The sequence below is a fragment of the Amblyomma mixtum genome, chromosome 8, assembly GCF_055824585.1.
Source record: "Amblyomma mixtum isolate Tamu chromosome 8, ASM5582458v1, whole genome shotgun sequence".
NCBI classification, from domain to species: Eukaryota; Metazoa; Arthropoda; class Arachnida; order Ixodida; family Ixodidae; genus Amblyomma; species Amblyomma mixtum.
Window position 1 is genome coordinate 19,212,696 of NC_143019.1, and position 20,114 is coordinate 19,232,809.

The window sequence follows — 20,114 nt, forward strand, 5'->3', positions numbered from 1 at the left end:
AAGCCGCATTGAAATCCACGGCAACGAACGAGTGCCTTACAGTTTGTCATTGAGTATTGCGATTTGCATAGCCACCGTTGCTAAAGCCAACGTTTCGCAAACAGGCCTAGCCCATCCCCTTGCGCCTGTCACTGCGCTGTCTTCTGAAAATGTATGTACTCAGTCCATAATTTATGGGAACAAACGAATTCACAGGGACGCTAACGTGAAGTCAAAGCTCGCGGCCATGGCCTTCTGTATGGTGTTCATGGGTCTCTTTGGGCTGGTCATATTCGTCCTGCTTGGAACGATGGATATAGGTGAGTATCACGCAGTATGCGATGCTAATCAATGCTGACCGATCACGGAGGCGCGGTGTTACACCAACGCCAACGCTACATGATTGCGAAACGTGGCCTCAATAGTTTTCCCTGTATAGACCTTTTCACAATTGCTTTTTTGGCTGCGGCCATAATTCCACGAGGCTGTGCAACAGCGTTCTGATTGGTGTATTTCATACAGGCATCTACTGAGCATGCGCAGCACAGTCCAACATGCACTCGCGCTTAATTGAGCTTTAAACAGTGAAAAGGTCTATAAGAGGCGCAAGAAGTAGACATTAACCTGGAACCTTTAAATGCGGCGTTCCCTCATCACTTCTTTCTCCGCTTTCGCACGTCATAATATAGAAAGGTCAGGGTTTGGGCTAGTGGGTAGTCAACACGGGGATCCACCGTGCACAATATTCAAGGGACACAGCACGGACACTAAACTTCCAATGAACGATTATTCGGCACTCACAACCTTGTGCCATACGTGATCTTTATAAGGTTGTCAGCGCCAAATAAAGATCGTTCAGTGGAAGTTTAGCGCTCATGTTGTGTCCCTTGAATATTGTACTATATAGATAAAAATCATAAAAATTACGTCATAAAAATTACCCACTACGCCTTCCACGCGTCATAAGAGTGGTAGTCGAGATTAATTTGTACCTGTTAAATCAAATATGACTAGCATCGAACATTACGGTGATCCAGGGTCCTGCTCTATGGAAAGATAGTTAGGGAACCATGTACGAGAGTATGGAGCGCGCACCGAAGTGGGAGCTCAACCACTCGTTCGGAAATCGCATCATCGAGATGCAGTGATCATGTTGTCGAGACTCGTGTGCTGCAGCAGAATTCCGTAGGTACTCGTGCAATCGCGAGCTGCGTTCTTTGCAAGGAGCGAACCCTAACACTGTATTGAGTCTCTTTTATGGGCGCTTTGTCTATCGGCAGTGGCCGAGGAGTTTCGTGACTGGTACTGCTGAACGTTGATGCCCTTGCCAGTCGACGCACTTAGGAGAAAAAGGTCGCCGGTGAAAACGGGCACAGCTATCCGCCCCCATTGCAGAAAAAAATAGAATCGACGTTAAAAGACGAAAGCACGCGCAATAGGTGTCTGTAGGTAGTGTTTTCACACGGCTGAGAGCCCTACGCTTTTGAGGCCTTAAAATCAAATCGCAGTAAAAAAAAAAAGGCTAAACTGGCCTCAAGCTGATATAGTCTGTTATAGTACACGATAAATGTTTTTCACCACCATCTCGTCAGTCTCACTCCCATCAGAGCACGTGAAAAGGACCCCAGGTGGACTAATTTGATCAATACACCTCCCCGACTGCGTCCCACATTGCTGCCCATGTGTCTCTTCGGGGCACTAAGCCACACAAATTGCAATTATTTTACTGACCAATTATGCGTTTCATAATGAGTCAACACATACCCGCACTTATACATGACTATGTAAATGTCTGAGAGAAAAATCATTAACCCCAAAGAGAGTCTAAGTGAATGTTACATTTCATGGTTGTGTTGAATAGAGTCGAAATTAGAGGGGAGAGAATTTGACATAGTTAGTGGGACAGTTCGTGCCGGTTGTATTTAGGTGTATTTCTACCATGGCATGGTTAGTCACGCTGAGTTTACCAACACACCGTAAGTGATCATCTCTATGGCAACGGGCCACTCCTCACTGGCACTGTGCGCCGCAGATACCGACGTTGTTGACGACAGCACCACAGAGGCCATCATGGCTGGCGTCGATTCCACGACGACCATCGGTCGAACTCGGCGCAACACATACCGACCAGCAACCGCTCCGCCTCCAGCTCCACCCCAGACGCCGGCGCCCCCAGCACCTCTCACCCCCGATGTAGTAGTCGGTGAGTAACTGTGCGCCTTTGCTGGCCTCATAAATGGGGTTAAGAGCGAGTCTCTTGGCAGTAAACCTTATGTTGGCACTTAGTAAATGGCTGATGGACCGCTCACGAAACATATCACGTGATCTTAAGCGACAGCTGCCTAGGAGGCCAAAAATCTGTAAACTTTCTTTTGGATTTAGTAAGAACATTCCCAACAGTTCTGCACAAAAGCATTTATGAGCGCGAAACCTTTTATTAACGCAATTTTTGCACACACTAAGATTTGGTTATAACACTCAAGATATCCGCAGATCAGCCGATGGAATCTTACATTTTTTGTTCTATTTATGTTTTTGCTATCGTCAAATGTGTTCCTCATTGGTTTTCTATCGCAGTCTTAACTGTGATGCAATCGATGGAAACATTATAAACGAAAGAGTTTGCTGCATAGCAGAAGACTGGGCCATTACCTTAGATATTTCCATAGCAGTGTATTACAATTTTACAGTTTCAAAAATTTTTGTCCTATAATGTTAGACATGAACAAGCTAAAGGACGATGACAAAAGGAACACGCAGGCAGGGCTATGAATAGGAGAGACGGGACGTCTGCTGAACATAAGAAGGTGCATCGCCAATCTCGTCTCACCCCGAAGAAACCCGGAATCAGCTACCTCGAATATCACTAATCGTCACTTTCCAGGGTGAGGATAGTCTGTAATATAGCATATCAAGAATTCGCTCCTCTGGTCTATGTGAATATGTCATGTGACCTTGCCATTTTATATGACGTGATTTCCCACGAGCAGTGAACACGAAGGTATGTCGAGTCAGGCTATAACAACTAGCAACAGAGGGAAGTCATGGGACAGTTGCACTGCAGTGTAAGATATATGAAGGCGTCATCGGTATTGTGTCGCTGATGAATCATGCTTGGTTATGCTACGCTATGTGCCTTCTGAAGAAGAAAAGAAACGTCTAGGAAAGATGTGTGGATCAAGGATGGCAAGTGCGTTCAAGAGACGATTACATCGAAAATTATTAGGGACAAATGCCATTGAAGCTCCGAAAGGCCTTGCTTAATTTTCATCGAATAAGCCATGGTGGCGACAAGCACGTTATGATGGTTCAACTATATCGCAAGAGTGGCCCCTATTTCACGTCGTTTTTCGAGTGACTAGGTGGTCACAAGCTACCGCTGCTGCATCCTGCTGTATCTTCCTATCCACGCGATTGCAGATGTACAACCAGAAACTTTTCCCTACGTCTAGAACCACCGTTTCGCCTGAGATAAGTTTAGGACAGCGCTGCTTACTATGGAGAGGTAAAAAACAGGCGTAACGTCACGAGAGTGGGTTACGGCACGGATGTGAATTAATGGTGTCCTAGTTAAGATAAACCAAAGGAAATACACATGGTCATGGTCGTAAGGTGAAGAGCAAAAAAGGAATCGTCCCTTAGTGTGACTGATTAGATTCCTAATGAACACAACCGCAGCAGGATGTACGAGGAGCCAGATGGGTGGATGAGAGACAGTTCTGTGGAAATATGGCTGCAGCTGGCACTGAACAGGGTTCATTTAAAGACAACAGGAAAGACATTTGTCCTGCAGCGGACGAAGTTTGGCTGAGAACGATGATGATGGCATATTTCGTTGTGCTCTCCTTCGACTGGTATTCCCAACGTCGCGACGTGTCAGCTTAATAAATAGCGAGAAGGAGAACGAAAAGAAGTTTTTATCGAGTGAATTCAAGGTAGGAGAGGTGTCCAATAGCAGTCGGCTTGCTCAGTGGCCAGGAAACAGCTCGTTCGACGGTGGTCTGCTTGTCATTATAGGAGAGCATTCATTCTCGCGGATCCCTGCATGCTAGAGGCCTTGGTTTTTGCGTTAGAGAGTAGGGCAAACGACAAGGTCGGCCCAGAGGTGTTGGGTGCGAAATCTTGATTCCTGGACAGGAACTTCAGTAATTTACCATTTAACACGGCAGCAGCCGCGCGCACCTGAGAGAGGGTACCTGTTACGGCATCTATCGTGACTTGGGATTGCTGCACCAGTCTTATCCCTAAGCAGACTTTCTGAAACTGAAAACACTAATCTCTTGCAAAGATTGCTCTGCGCACTGTGAAACTTTTCCGGCGGACAAATACACCTCCTTGAGAAGGTGGGACAGTCAAATACCAATCTGTGCGTGTGTTATATCCAATACTTATGCAGCGCCTATCGCGTCCTCCTGTCATCCTTCATTGAGCGTCTTTCACAAAAGGAAAATTTCTAACTCTATATTAAGATCATGATAATCTCTGTAAGTTATGATGTATTAAATTCCACATAGTTAACATAATATGCTTGGCTGCCACCATTGCAGTGCCCACCGAGGCCACAACGCCGGTGGTGGCACCTCCCGATATAACTGAGGAGACTACCACTCAACCGACGACGACGACAAAGCCAACGACCACCCCCTCGACCGCGCCGACCACCACTCCCACGACTACTTCAACAACCACCCCAACAACCACTTCAACAACCACCCCAACAACCACCCCAACAACCACCCCAACAACCACCTCCACGACAACACCAACGACCACACGCACCACAACACCAAAGACCACACCCACGGCAACACCAAAGACCACACCCACGACAACACCAACCACTTCGATGGCCCCACCAGCGACTACTCCTACAACAAGCCCAAGCACCACACCAACGACCACACCCACTACGACCCCAATTACCATCCCAGCCACCACATCAATGGTCACTTTAACTTCCACTACAAGAGCCACACCGCCGATCACTCAGGTGACCACACCAACGGCAAGTACCCAGAGGACGACATCGGAACCACCCCCAGGTAAATACCTCGTAGCACCGGGTCGGGTAAGGTTAGAAGAAAATATGCGACATTTACATCAACAAGAATTCTTCGCTGTCACTCCCGCAACAAAAGACGTGTTTTACGCAGGTGCAAGTGCACGGGCTCCTAAAAGGGAAAAGCTTAAAGTAAAAATGTGTAAAGTTGTTGACATTAGTTATGAGTGTCGACAATAGGCTGATGATACACTTGGAAGACCCATCATTCAGTCCAGTCAAATCGCGTACTCAAGATGACCCAGATCTTCTTGCAAATGAGGCTAATAATCAATTTCAAGTAATGCTTTAGGAATTTTGGATAAAGCGTAGCTTCAAAGGCATCATTACAACCAGATGGTGTTGTAAGAAAACCAGGTGCTGGCATGTAAGTGGTGCAGTTTCTGTACAGGCTCCAGAACATTTATACACTTATTTTCCCTATTTTCCGTTAGTTTGTTTTATTAGCATTATGGAGGGAGCCTGCACATGCCTTGAACTGCATATGCCAACGGAGGCCTCTAAGGACTTCTTTAGCATAGTTCAAATCGATCAGTTCCTGAGACGGCTGACAGAGCCGCTCGTGTACCGCTAATTCCGCCCTACCTCCTTTTTTTTTTCTAGTAGAGCGGAGACTATGTTGTTTTGTAGCTTAAGTTTGACACGTTCACATTGGTATTTACATCGCTTATAACATAACAATCTCATGCAATTGAATGACATGAAAATCTCCACTTGCCAGTCTGCGTGGGCTCCGGGAGCCTAGGGTCAGGATTCAAGAAGTGACATTGGACTCCATGTCCCCTTTAACACATCGGGGGGGGGGGGGGGGGGGGGCATGATGGTAATGCGCCACGAATTTCAGTGAGATGTTTCTCGATTATTCGCCTGCTGCTTGCAAGAGCCCCAATACTACAAGCCTCCATAGAAGTTTGGAGCAGCAGGAATACCTTTTCGCTTTACCAAAACTAACCTTCTCGCGAACGTTCCGATGTCGACTGTAGTGTCAGTGCTCCTGGGTCTACCAGTTCTGACATCTTTCATGTTTCGGACACAAACGGAGAGGGGAATGTTATGCTCTCAGGAGACAGAGTTCATGTGTACACCCCTACCGCTGAACGTCGCTTCTTTTTGCAGAGAAGCCGCTGATCTGCACCGTAGGTTATTCGGCCACGGCGGCGTACATGTACCCACATGACCGGTATTGCGACTACCTCTACTACTGCAACGTGTTCGTCAAGAATGACACGGTGCGATCGTCCAAAAATGAGACCAGCTGGCAGATGTTCCAAGAGCAGGCGGCAACATACTACCGGGCTCGGCTCGGAATGTCCTTTCATTTCAAGTGGGTTTCCCATCTACTGCCAACACATGGGCTCATCCCCGCATACGTTTTTACACCAACTTTGTTGCAGAATCATCGCGATTATTGTGTGTCGGGGAGATTTCCTTGTCAGGTCAGCTAACCTTCAAGGGCATAAATTATCACGCAGGGTTGTGAGAGCGATTATATTTGCTGGCAGGTCATGGGGATGTGCCTCCAGTGCGGCCAGTATATTTATTAGTGGTTGTGCTTTAAGTTTATAGTATCGTGTAACGCTCAAAAATCTCAGAGCCAAATTGACTGTCACCGCCAGCATTCTGGCACTCAGTGACTGTGATTCCAGCTGCAGCGAGCAGCAGTCACAGCTTAATTTATTGCTGAATACGCATTTCCTTTCTTTCTTAAAGCTTAATTACCCTGCTTGTTGGTATAGGGCTTCAGTAGGAACACGCTGTTCTGTGCCTAATGAACTACTTGAGATGAGAACAAGTAAAGAGCTATCACACGGCTGGTAATGCGGAAAATCAGCCCGTTCGGGATCCCTGCGTCCTTCTCCCTGGCATGTACGGCATGTACGGGCGCGAAACGACTACGAACACAAAGGTGCTGTTCCCGGGAACCTTCGCTCTGTTTGCTCTGGGAAAGCTCCCGCGATGCGCCAAGACACGTGCTATTTGTACTTGTACGGGGTGGCCATGTCACTGTGCACCTGTTGCCCCCCTCCTCTCGATCACGCTGGGCTTCGCCGATACTGTTTGAACATGACGGCGATAACAAGTTTTGCCCAACAACGCTTCGATTCAACGCTTGCCGCTGTAAAAAGAATCCAAAACCAAATGTCCGATCAAGCGGTCTTCAATTTGCGCTAAAATATCAGACTCAGTGTAACTACTGGAAAATGCTGAATGGTAATAGTTGAGGTTCTTTTCCACTTTTCTTCTTCTCCTCGCTTGCTGTTGCTTAGCGAGGACAGGCCGTCTCGTTGCCGTTACGGCCCGGTCTTGTGATTGGCATTAATTAGCGCGAATGACGATGACGACGCTTTTCGTTGTAGAAACAAACAAAAACTTTATACATATAAGATTAGCATGATGGTACAGTGAATACAGAATTAAACAAAGGGAGAGCAACAACAGAGTGGAGCCGCCAGAGCTCTCCCGGTCAAAAGCTACTGGCGAGAACCCCCAGATTCCCGCCAACATCTGCTCTTAACCCCCTCAGCTCATCGCTGATTGGGCCGGCCCTTTCGTGACGTAACAGTTGCCTGTGGCCGTGTATTTAGGCGGGGCCACTGTGCACGTGACTGATATAAGATACAACACAAGCAAAACGCAACGAAACCGTAACAGAGCATCTTCCCCTCGGGAAGTCGGACTGCGCTCACGTAAAGAGGCAGGAATACACACAACAACACAAACAGAACCGTCATTTGCCCTGTTCCTCGAAGCGGCGCCAGCCAGCGGTAACAGAAGCACACGGCTAAAAGAAAAATCGTCTCGGCGCCGCCGTTAGGCCGCAAGTTCGGGCAATATGCGTAGCTGAAGCGCACATCTGTCCGCGCAGCTCAAGAACTAAGGCATGCCGCCGCCGAAGCCACCCGTTGCCTTAAAGAAAAAGAAAACTAAATGCCAGCGTTCGGAAAGCGCGCCACTGACACCGACCAAACACAGTCCGTGCCCCCGGCTTCCCGCGCGCCGCCCAGAAGCGGCGCCGTTTCCCTCACGGTGAATACGCGGAGCCGGCGCACACACGCACAAGCAAAAGAAAAAGGAGCGCTCCCCCGAAAAGCGGTGCGGGTGCCAGTGCCGTTTAGGGTTTCTCGCGGCGGGGATCCTTCAAAGGGACCGAGACGAGACTGCCGGCGCGCCGTAACTCACGTAACGCGTACCCGGCTAGCTCTTCGGCGCGGGCGCTCGTCGGCGCGACCGTGTCAACCGCGTCGACTAACAGCTTGCAGGCCGGCGGGAACACAAATATTTCGGCTGTGCGTGGCGGTCTTAAGCTCAGTGGCTCTACAGTAATCATCGAAATCAACTCGACGCGAGCAAGATTTCTATTCATTGTCTTGAAAATGCATTGTCTTGAAAATGCATTGTCTTGAAAATGCATTTACAACTTTCCGACACGAAAAAATTCGCCGACGATTATGCTGCTCGGTAATGCAATTTTTGAGCGCAGCTCCAGTGGTAGGCGAACTCTAGACGACCGCGTGCGGAATAGGCAGTGCCGGACGGTGCCGGCTGTGCTTCGGTATGGGCAGCGCGCTAAGCTCTCCGTCACCGATCAGCCTCGCCTCGGGCCAACGGCCAGCGCGTTTACAACTCGCCATCTCTGGCGAGTGGAATAGTGGCGCATACTCTGGCGGCGCCAACTCGGTCGAGTGGTGCATAGCTTAGCGATGACGTCATCGGCGAGTGAACGACGCCGCGATACTCTGGTGACGCCCTACTATCTACCTCCATTTTTCTTCTCGCGATCTTGTCGTTGTCGCCGTCTTCCCCCGCTGCGCTCCGCGCTCGGTTACACCTGAACGATGGCGAGGCACTACAGAATCTAGGCACGGGCACCCAACAGCTGCTAATGTTTCCGTTATGAAATATCGTCAGGTACCTAACTCGCCCTCCCTGACATAGAGCTTTTTGTGAAATGAAAGTTTATGGTTTATGGGGGTTAATGGGTAGTGAAGGTCTCCGAATTTCTACCGCCAGGGGTTCTTTAACATGCACTGACATCGCACAGTACACGGGCCTCTAGAATTTCGCCTCGATCGAAATTCAACTGCCGCGGCCGGGATCAAACCCGCGTTTTTCAGGTCAGCAGCCAAGCGCCATAACCACTAAGCCACCGCGGCGGACGCTATGTGATGAAAGTCTGTGTGATCTAAAGTTATAGCAGAGTACAGAAATCTGCACGACGAGCAAGTGATAAAAGAAAACGGTAACTGTGGTTATCGCGGTAGGTCTCCAGTACGCCAATGGTATAGATTCAACAATCTCCAACAGGTTGTAGCGCGTGCTAGAGAAACAAGATGATTTTTTGGAGATATGGTAACTATATGTCTAAATTTATTTTGACGCCTCCTGGAAACTTTAGTGTCCTCAATTATAACTGGTGGGAGTGAGTGGCTGCCAATCATAATATAACTGAAGCATCCAGGTGACTAAAGAGGTTCCTCGCTCGTGCCGAAGCCAAAGAGACAGCGGAAAGTCGAACAAACATGCAATTTTGAAATTGTAGCGTTAGAACTTGTTTATTCCTTCCAGGTGCCGAACCAGCGTCAACGAACTATTTTCTTTTCTGCTTGTTTCAGTGATGTCACAATCGACAGGCTCAGAGAAGCCTCACAGCATATAAGCTCCCTCGCCCAAAAGAAAATAAAGCACTACGGCATCCTCAACGTCTTGACGGACGCGTTCAGGCTGGCACGCGTGGTGCATAGACTGAAAGACAACCTTCGAGTGAGTGCAGCGTCGCTGTATAGATACAGCGGACCCGCTTTGCTTTCATATCACTGATGCCCGATTGATGCCTTGCGCTATAGTGCGACCCACTAAAAACGCAGTCTCTAGTAAGCATCCCGCATACTCTTTAGTGCACAGCTCGGTAAAAACTAATTCAAAGCACAATGAACAAACACATTTCCAATTGGTACTTGTACGACTACCACAAAATATTTCGTAGTCGTTGTCATCAGGCGCCAGATGTCCCGCTGCTTTGACTACGGGACAGAAACATTTCCTGCTATGCTTGCCTTCTCTTGGAACCCACTCCGTTACCCTTAAGTAGAAGCGTTTATCTTGCCTTCGCATGACATGCCCTGTCCAAGGCCATTTCTTCCTCTTGATTTCGACTAGGATGTCCTTAACTCGCGTTTGTTCTCTCATCCACTCTGTCCGCTTCCGAACTCAACGTTACACCTATCATTTTCTTTCCATAGTTCGCTGCGTTATCCTGAACTTAAGCTGAACCTTTTCGTTGGCCTCCACGTTTCAGTTCAGTAAGTCAATACTGGTAAGATGCAGCGGTAGATTCCCCAGCTGTTCCCAGTCCAGGCCACAGAACATCTCCTGTTAACAGCCGGTGAAGAGCCGTGGTGAGATTGTGTCTCCCTACCTGACACCCTTCCTTATTTGAATTTTATTATTGACTTTATGTAGCACTAAGGTAGCTGTGCAGACGTTGTATATATTGTACACGGCAAATAGCCGTGTTCTATAAAGTAATTACATTGTTTACGACGATATAAAACAAAAAAGGCTTAAATATGCCAGTGCAATAAATGGGTGCGGTCTCAATCCGTTCAACTAATATTAGAGATTAAATAAATTATGAACGTGTATTGGGAGATGAATGTGAAGTCCGCTGCACCATGTATCCTCTTGCAGCGCACGTGAGTCATCAACTGCAATGAAGTATACTTGCTGCTTGCCACTGTTTCCTTCATCGATACCCACAGAGGGTTCGCTCCTTCTGTCCTTGTGCAGAAAATGAAGAGCCTCCAGGACGATCCCAACTCGAGGACCATCATCGCCATCGGACTACACGATTACAGCGAGCCAAACGCTTGGGACATCTACAGAGATGTCATCAAAACAGTGGTCGAGTGAGTACAGTTTGAAAGACAAGCTCCAGGCGGTGAGGTCCAGAGGGTATTTCTCTGGCCGGGAAGATGAGTAGAGCACACAGCTGTTGTTGTTTTTTGAGAACCGCGTTTCGTTTAAACACAGACGGGGGAGGCGTGGACGCCTAAACCTCTGCGTTCATTACATAGATTTTAATTTCACAGGAACAAAATAATGCGCTCGAAAGCGCTTGCAGCCGGCTGGTTTTATGCGTAGAAACGTGCATCATTAGATTGTTTTTTACTTAATAAGGAGGTGGACCTCAAGGTAATTAATTCACTTTACGAAGTCTCATCACATCTAATAACCAGCGCGTGATTGACGCGCGCTGTACGAATCCTCTGGGACGCGAAGAAGGATGTAATGCCCTCTCTCTTATTTGAGAGCAGACACGGTATGCCAGCAGCGTTCGACGTTGATCCCCCAGGTGATCGGTGACGATCTCTGGCCATGGAGTGTAAATCACTGAAAAAAGAGATCACTTCGTCTTTTTATGAGTCTTGAAAGCGCCTGGATTCATATTTGCTAGCGCTTAGTGAACGCACGGGACAAGAACACAAATACACAGGACAGACGCTGGTCTTGTGTGCTTGTGTTCTTGTCCCGTGTGTTCACTAAGCGCTAGCAAATATTAATCCGAACGCTTTCCAACTAGCCCAAGTTTCCGCCTTGAAAACGCCGTACATTCTGCAGCGTGCCGTGTCACTAGTGTGTCGCGTGGTACATGAATGGCGTTATACTCGTATCATCTGATGACGCCTTAATTGTACCAGTAAGTGCATGTATGCGATCTCTGGGAGTCATGGTACACATCTTAGTGCTGCGTTTTTCGCGGATTAGTTCAGATCACAGACGCACTTATTCAAGAGGATTCGCCTGCGGATGCAGAAAGAGAAGCTAACTGGCGCTTCTACTCCTCGCAGCACTTACATGGCGGACATCGTTATAGCTACCTCTTCAGTGAACTCCATGGTAGACACGGCTAGATGCTACGCTGCGCCTCCGATTGCTATACGGACCCCGAACGCTAAGTTCCCAAAACTGGTGGGTTTCGAGGTTTTGCCTTTCCAGCATGACTACATTGCGGCCCGTGTCGATGACAAAGTTGCATGCGCTCGTTATCTTTGCATGAATGTTACAACTGACAAGTGGCACGTTGTTTCACTGTGCTAGCTTACGTGAGCGATCCTTTCCAGCGTTTTTGGCGCCGGCATCGTAGTAGTGTTCTGAGTACTGCAGAAAGATAACTCAAGGCTTGATCACGAAATCACCGTAGTCGTCGAGGGAGACCTTCCCAGGCTAAGGAAAATCGTCACGCGGTTGCTAACGTCGCACTAAGCAAGATATCGCGTTCCCTTCTGCAGGTCTCCTGCCCCTGTATGCCCGCCCTCGTGCCCGTTGAACCGCTCAGTGCTGCCTTTACCGGTATCGCGGATAGTAGTAGTAAAATACCTTTATTCGACCATAATTTATAGGCCGAGCATGTCGACCGCCTGGGCGACCAGAAGTCGGTGTTCTTCTTCCCTTTCAGCGCCAAGCCAGGCGAGCCAGGTGGTGATGGATAGAAAGGGTGGGGGTAGGAACCCGACTGCTGAGCAGCCGGGCAATAGAAGAGGCAATAGGCCAGGTCCGCGTAGATACATGGGCAGTTGGGACAGGAAGGGTCCGACCGACAGCGATAGAGAAAGAGGCGGGACGGGGTTATAACTGCATTCATTTGAATGTGCCGTAGAAGACGAGACTGCGGCACCGTGAGTGATGGATGAGGGGGAAGGTAAAGGCGTTTGTCGAGGCGGAGCTCAAGGTAGACCTCTTTTATGGTGCGGCGAAGAGTGAGTCTCCCACCGTCCTCCGAGGGCCAGGGGATCAACGGTGCCCGGAAAAGTGTGTCGCCGGTGTCAGCCTGTCTGCTGTGGACGAACACTGCGGTTACAATGGGTGTAAAGCTTTGTGACTGCTGCTGTCCTCTATCGCACTCTCTTTCACAAAATGCAGAGCGCTAGAGGAGAGCTTACACCCTTTTTATTCCCATATAGGGGTATCAACATCCTGGTCGAAATCTAGGAAGAAATGTGCCTGGGCAGGGCATGTAATGCGAAGGCTAGATAACCGCTGGTCCTTAAGGGCAACAGAGTCGATTCCAACAGAAGGCAAGCGTAGCAGGGTGCAGTAGAACGTTAGGTGGGCGGATGAGATTAAGAAGTTTGCGGGGTACGGCGGCCGCAGCTAGCAAAGGACAGGGTTAATTGGAGAGACATGGGAAAGGCCCTCGCCCTGCAGGGGGCGTAGTCAGGCTGATGATGATGATGATGGTGGTGGTGAGGATTATGAGGGGTATTAATGTTAAGAGTGTAGAGCTCTGCGTGTCTCGTTTACTGTCAGAGTACTTGCTTTGTTCCTCACTATAAAAGCACCGGCCACCGCAGTACCTTGAGAATTAGAAGACTGCGTAGTCCACCACCGTGTCGGGTCCGACGCTTCGTGCGTTCAACAAAGTTTCAAGCGCTCTCGCTTCTTTACCCGCAGGCTCGCGGTCGTTGACACACTGCCGGCTTCCTTTAGCCCGATAGCAGGCCATGCAAGAAATTGCCTCGCGTTAACTGTGCGTCACTGGCGAATACGGCCGGGCGAAACGGCTCTTTGCAGATTCAGCACGCAGAGTTGGTGGCGCCTTACGCCAGGTACACCAACCCGAACGCTACAGTCGGCCTGTCCTACCAGCTGGGCGCCTTGGTCTACCTGCTTCACTACAGAGCCTCCGACCCCGATAAGATCCCTTACACCAAGTGCAAAAGTATTAGCCAGGCGGGCGTTGAAGTGGTAAGTCGTACCAGCGATGTGTCTTGCGTGAAAACTGCACAGACTGCCCATATTCGCTAAAAAAATAAATGAAATTCCTGTAGTGGAAAACTAGAACGGAGCCTTTCTTCCTCGCCTGAGATACAGCCCTATTTAAAAAGGAGTCTGTCCGGGTTAAAAAACGGGGACAAATATTCGTTTCTCGTCGTAAAAAAAAACAAAATCGATTCTGAAAAGGCAGCCTAATAACGTGAACAAGTAGGAAGAAGTCCGTGCAGAGTCATATGTGAACTCTGAACGGCACTATTATATTCGCTATGTCTCTCTTCTGTTTTTTTTTTTGTTGTTGTTACATGGTTGTATTTTAACGACATTAGCGTTTTTTAAGAAACCGGACAAACTTCTGCATGGCATACCCTCGTTAGATTTCCGCATTGTTCGCAACTTAAACTCTCTTGATTTTCAATTAGAGCGATGAGTCAGACGTCGGTAGTATCTAGAAAGCTCCTAATCAGGCAAATTAAGGAATACTAGCTGGCGGTTATGACTGCCAAATTCTGCTCTCCTCAATTTAAAGAATTAAAATCAATGTAGGCTTTTTAGAAAGTATTTTCAAGGGCACTTTTTACTGCTTCATGAATATATGAACCCCGCCCACATACATGATGCTCTTTTAGGGTACTCTAGGATTACTTTTTCTCGAGAACTGTTTAGGAACTGCTTTCTCCAGCCGGTTTTCTTTACTATAGGCGGACGCAATATTCTCCTTCAGTGAAGATACTCATACGTCTTGTATTGCGGCATCTGCTTCTCCTCGAAAGCGTAAAGTCATTTGTCTCTAACTCTTCTGGTTGAAAATGAGAATTAAAAGCTGATTACAATGTCGTAATTATAAGAACGAGGATTTCGTTATCTTGAATTGTTTAGCAAAATACGACGTTGAAAAGTTGATTTTCCTCACTACAGTGAACTTTAGTTACAAACCGCACTGTGCAGCTTGACTATTATTTCCGGGCGTTATCGTGCGCCAATGAAGAAGTGGTTGTTTTTTGAACAAGAAAACTAGTATATAAGTTTAAAAAAACTACTTAAACACAGCTGTTGTTTCCCCCGACTAATTTCACAGCCAAACTGCGATGACTTCGAGAGATATTTTTCGTGAATCTCTGAGACCAGTCTGCTCTTCCACTCACTCGGAAACGGCAATCCCTGAGTCGCTATAGAGTTATCTTCGGTGTTCCCACTAAGTTCAATGATTACGACGCTGTCGGTTTTTGTAACGTCGCAGACGCCAGTAACTGACACAAGAGATCCACAGCTGAGCGACCACCGGCCCTCAACGGGTGTTATATCTTTCAGATATGCGCCAGTGGACAGCCGTATCCCCTGAACACCACCATATCCAAAGGTGTCACCGGATACGTGAACGGCTCCCTGAGGACCGTCTTTTTATCGGAGACCAGAGGAAGCTTCGAAAGTATGGTCAGTGCAGCTGAAAACTTCCCTTCTTGTTTCCTTCTCCGCAGACTTGAATGATTTCTTCGAATATAGCTCTAGCCGCCGCGGTGGCTCAGTGGTTATGGTGCTCGGCTGCTGACCCGAAAGACGCGGGTTCGATCCCGGCCATGGCGGCTGAATTTTTCGATGGAGGCGTAATTCTAGAGGACCGTGTACTGTGCGATGTCAGTGCACGTTAATGAACACCAGGTGGTCGAAATTTCCGGAGCCCCCCACTACGGCGTCTCTCATAGCCTTAGTCGCTTTGGGACGTTAAACCCCATAAACGAAACCAAACCAATATAGCTCTAAAGAGAAAAATAAAATAAAAAGTGCACCCAGGTTTCAGTAACCTGCGATAGTACGAGTAATTATAGGTTTTAAAAACTGCCCTTTTCGATGTTTCATAGCGTCTCGATTTGCAATAATGATCGTCTATTGCTGCGTTGGCAGTTAAGATAGAGTTATCAAGACGAAGAAATATTAATATCAAAGCAGGAGAAGAAAATTGCCATTGTTAATGTTTTCTGCTCGACGCCGATCACTGTGATGTTTAAAGCCGTTGTGGTTGCTATAACATTCACGCTTTTTGCGCACATGGACCATTTCTGGATCGTAATATGAAACGGCGCATACGGTATTCAGGGACCTAAATGCTTCCATGGAAGGCTCAACGCGCATCATTGTTACGAACGCCATGAGAAGCTTGCATACTTTCTCGTTACCATTTCCGGCCCTGTACAAACAAGTGGTCGCATAAGAAAGTCTCTGTTTTTGGCCCTAGGAAAACAGTGTACTTGCCCCGACCAAGCCCCGCTATCTCGTTTCTAAGATTTTGTGAAATAGACCATTCTCACGAGGTCTGCAAAATTAGCCTGAAAGGAATCTTTCTTCACTTCATGAAAAATGCGTCCATTTGGAGACTTCTCCGCATGGCGTTAAAAGTGCTGGCAGACTGCGAGAAATGTGAGGTTTACTTATGTTTGACGGCGTTAAGCGATTGCGTGCTTATTTCATATCAATGTGTTATCCTTTATCTCTGCTATGGTGACTGTTTCGTCAAGAAAAGCTTAAACCGCACATATGCTTACATTCGTTCTCGCAACTGCGGATTTATATTTTCTCGTGCTTTTGTGCTACATATTGTGCCACATGAACATGAATAGAAGGAATTGAATAATTAAATTTGAGTTTCCCGTGTAGTGTGTTTATGGGCCAGAAAGGGATTGGAAAGATGTTCCTTTCCAAGCAACATTGGTAATCGGCCCCATATTGCAAATGGATGGTTTCTCTCTGGTTATTTGTTGGACGGGCCTTCGCCAATACGTTTTGAATACTGGGCCCATTGCTGTGCTGCTTGGGTTGTCTTTTGGGAGACTTTTTAAATGGTCTATAGAGTGGAAAATGGATCCCTTCGCCTTTCTGTATTAAATTTTTGTACACGTGCGGCGACTACTGGACAACTGGCCTCGCAGGAGTTCTTTTCATATTTTCTAAAGCCCAAACAACCAAAGCGCTGACTAATCTGTGCAAAGAAAGTTATTGTCCGCAGCTGCAGAAAAAAATTAAGAGATCACTGCAGTGACCCGCTTTGGGACAATGCGAAAGCATTGACGCCTCCTCGGCACTCGTAACCCCTCTTTCACTCTCTTTATCATTTTAGCTTTGTTTGTTAATTTAACTACACAATTAGCGTAATTATCGTATGCTTTAATTAAAGATCGATTTATTCGCTCTGGTAGTACCGTCTTTTATCTCAATCAACCATTTTTGGTTTTTTGAAATTTGGCGACGTGGTTGCTTTCCAGTCCACTTACTATAACCCCGTCCAGGCTATTCAGCCATCCAGTGGTCTTTGCTGATAATTTATTAATTAATCTATGTCAGTGAAACTTTTTCTTTGATAAATTATTACTCAGAAAATACATTGCAATTCATTTCAAACTTTATTTTCGTGTTTTGTCTATTTTTGCACTATTTTGCCATCCACGGCTGTTTCCCCGTCCACTAACTATATCGACGTCCGCACTATTTCGACGTTTTTTCGACATAATTGGCTATAATTAACTAACTAATCATCCTATCGACATAATTTTTTGCGCAGCATCCTCACATCTTCCTCTTTCGATTACAGCCATTCGTTTGGCGCTACTTCTTCTGAGAACGTCACAACAGCTGCGGACACATTTTGCGGAGACGTTCTGGTGACACGACCCCACCGACGCAGCCTAGAAATACTCTCGCATGAATAATGTAATGCGCGCGCGCAGCATGAGTACGTTTATGTATGTTTGTGCGTACGTATGCGTGTGAGCACGAGCAGCGAGAAAGCATAAGCTCGGACCCTCGCAGATCAACGCATTTGCCCAGACCGGGATCCTCTTCCGCCAGCGCATGGCGTGGCTGGTGTACGACGTCCACCTGGACGACAACAGGGGTACATGCATCCCGAAGACCAAGTTGCTTCAAGACGTGTGCCTGAACTTCAAGGGACCCACCGCCTGCTATGCGACTTGACCTCCGCACACAAACGGGAGGGTCGTCTGCGCAGCACACGACACCCTTGCGTGGATCGGCGACACAGTGATGGTGGTGGTTGCGTTACACAGACGGTCACTTTATTGCTTTGGGCACCCGTGCTTACTTTAGTTGAAATCTGCTGTTTTTGAACATAGCGTTATAGACGGCTTTGTAATTCATTCCACTCGCTCCGCTCTTACAGCATGCATGGAAGTTTCAATTCAATTTCAATTTTCAATTTTTAATTATTATGTTTACTTATTTAGTGCGATACATGTTCTGCGTCCGCGTACGCGCCAGCTTTTTAGCTCGTTACTTCAGGTGAGAGACATTCTGGCAGAGGTGGCGGCGGGAACAATCTCTGTTTCTCTTTTTCATACCGTGTCGTCGAGCGTCCTTATTGCTACAATACAATTTCTGCGTGATCAGTGGCTCTCGTGTTCATCACTTAGCGCGCAGATTTCGTACGCTTTGGCGTGCGCGTCGCGGTTCACGACGACGCGACTTTGTCAGTCTATCCCTTACAGGTAAGCTTTTGGCAGTATGTCATATGGTAGCGGCAAACGGCAAAATCATTCTGGGTCCTCTCAGCAAAGCGAGTGTGTGGTACTAAAAATCATTCTTAGACACATGTCGAATGCTAAACGCTCATTACCACTTTTACACGTGCCAGATATATTGGTAAACGGCGAGACATAACAAATCGACGCTGTCGTATCACCAGAGAGCTCTTAGTTAAGCACAAGTTGCTCCTTCAAAAATATGAGCTAGAAGCCCATCATGGGGCTTGGTTTATTTGAAAAAAAAATTAATTGGGTGGATACGTCTGCATGTTTGTAACCATGCGTCAATAGTTTGTGGACGTTAGAGGAAAAACAAGCACTGTTGAAGGCACAGCCTTATTTTGATGGCTTCAGCACTTTCATCAGTGCGCTTGATGAGCACCACTTACCCCTTCGCTGTTCGCAGCAATGTGCGGCGGCAACAAGTGGTAGTACTTTTGTCGTCTTCTCGTAAGGGTGGGTGCAAGCGGGAAAGGCTCCTTTTCCATCCACACCCATGTATACGATTGGCTCCAACGATTCTTGTTTATTTAGAAGCCTTATCAGGCGTCACAGAATCGGAGTATTGAACCCATAACAACCACTATATGATATGTGGGTCTTTGGCTGAACTGCTTTTATTGCGCGGCAGATGTGAAGAAAAAAAGAATAAACTGCGTCGACATCCGTCTCGCCATTGTACTCTGGTCTAATTTTGAAAGCGTGACTCTTTTGAAGACTTGAAGAAAGAACGAAAGAAAGGGAAGACAGGAAAACCCGAACCAAGACAAAACAACTGAACAAGAAAAAAGTACAAAAGAAAAAATAAATGAATAAAGAAATGGAATGACTAAGGAAGCAAGAAGGAAATAAAGAGCAAGCACTAAAAAAAGAAGGAAAGATAGAAGGAAAAAAGTACAGAAGAAAAAATAAGGAAGTAAAACCATGACATAAAGAAAGAGAAATAAAGAATAATGCGTTTGTAATATTTTTTTGGAATGCTGAGTACAATATTACACTTCAACTTCCAAGTCGAGACTGCGGTGGCAGTGTTTTATTGTTTTCCTCTTATGGGGCACCCTCCAAAAAGGGCCATCAGCCGTACCTTAGGGGACTAAAATACATTTATAGATAGATAGATAGATAGATAGATCTTTATTTAGACAACAAGGTCTCGGATGCAGGGGCAAAAGGCAGATGCACTCTGCCTGACGGGGCCCAAGCACCCGACACAATGCTCACGACAAGCGGCAAAAGAAGCAAGAGCTTCATACACTCTCATTAGAAAAAACAACACATAATTATACAAGGTAAAAGTAGGAGGAAGGTGCATACTTTTGCAATGACATAATTAAAGTAAATATTTACAAGACACATCACAACAAGAAAAACACGAGAATTCAAAGAGTTGACGGAAAAACAGGGACATCAAGAATTTTAATCATTCGGGCGAGAAAGGAGGTAAGCTTTAGCATTTCTATTGAATGACTTTTGGGAAACAGATTTCTGAATAATTTCTATGGCCTGTGTATTTCATAACATTATTTCAGTTTCTGTGGTTTTTTTTATTCGAGGCTAGGACGAAAACGAACTGCAATCCGAGCTGAAGACATTACGCCGTAAGCTTTAGGCTATCGACTAATATGAATATTTAGCTGAATATATGAATCAGGGCATAAGTCGGCCTGATGATGATGATTGACATGGTTTGCCTCCCTCCTCACCATAAAATTGTGCGGATCTGCACGTACCATTTGAGCGAGAAGAGAATGAAGAATGTTCGTCGCGCGTCT

The 20,114-nt window shown here is 46.9% G+C and overlaps 1 protein-coding gene across 1 annotated transcript; it reads left to right on the forward strand.

Annotated features, from left to right (window-relative positions):
- The first annotated feature begins 226 nt into the window (after positions 1-226).
- On the forward strand, positions 227-17,776 carry LOC149331564 (uncharacterized). The gene is made up of 11 exons (XM_089557369.1): positions 227-299; positions 2,012-2,182; positions 4,527-4,710; positions 4,795-5,021; positions 6,155-6,362; positions 9,652-9,799; positions 10,826-10,944; positions 11,887-12,007; positions 13,610-13,783; positions 15,122-15,244; positions 17,612-17,776. The coding sequence occupies exons 1-11, from the start codon at positions 227-229 to the stop codon at positions 17,774-17,776; spliced, it is 1,713 nt and encodes a 570-aa protein (XP_089413495.1).
- The last annotated feature ends 2,338 nt before the right edge of the window (positions 17,777-20,114 follow it).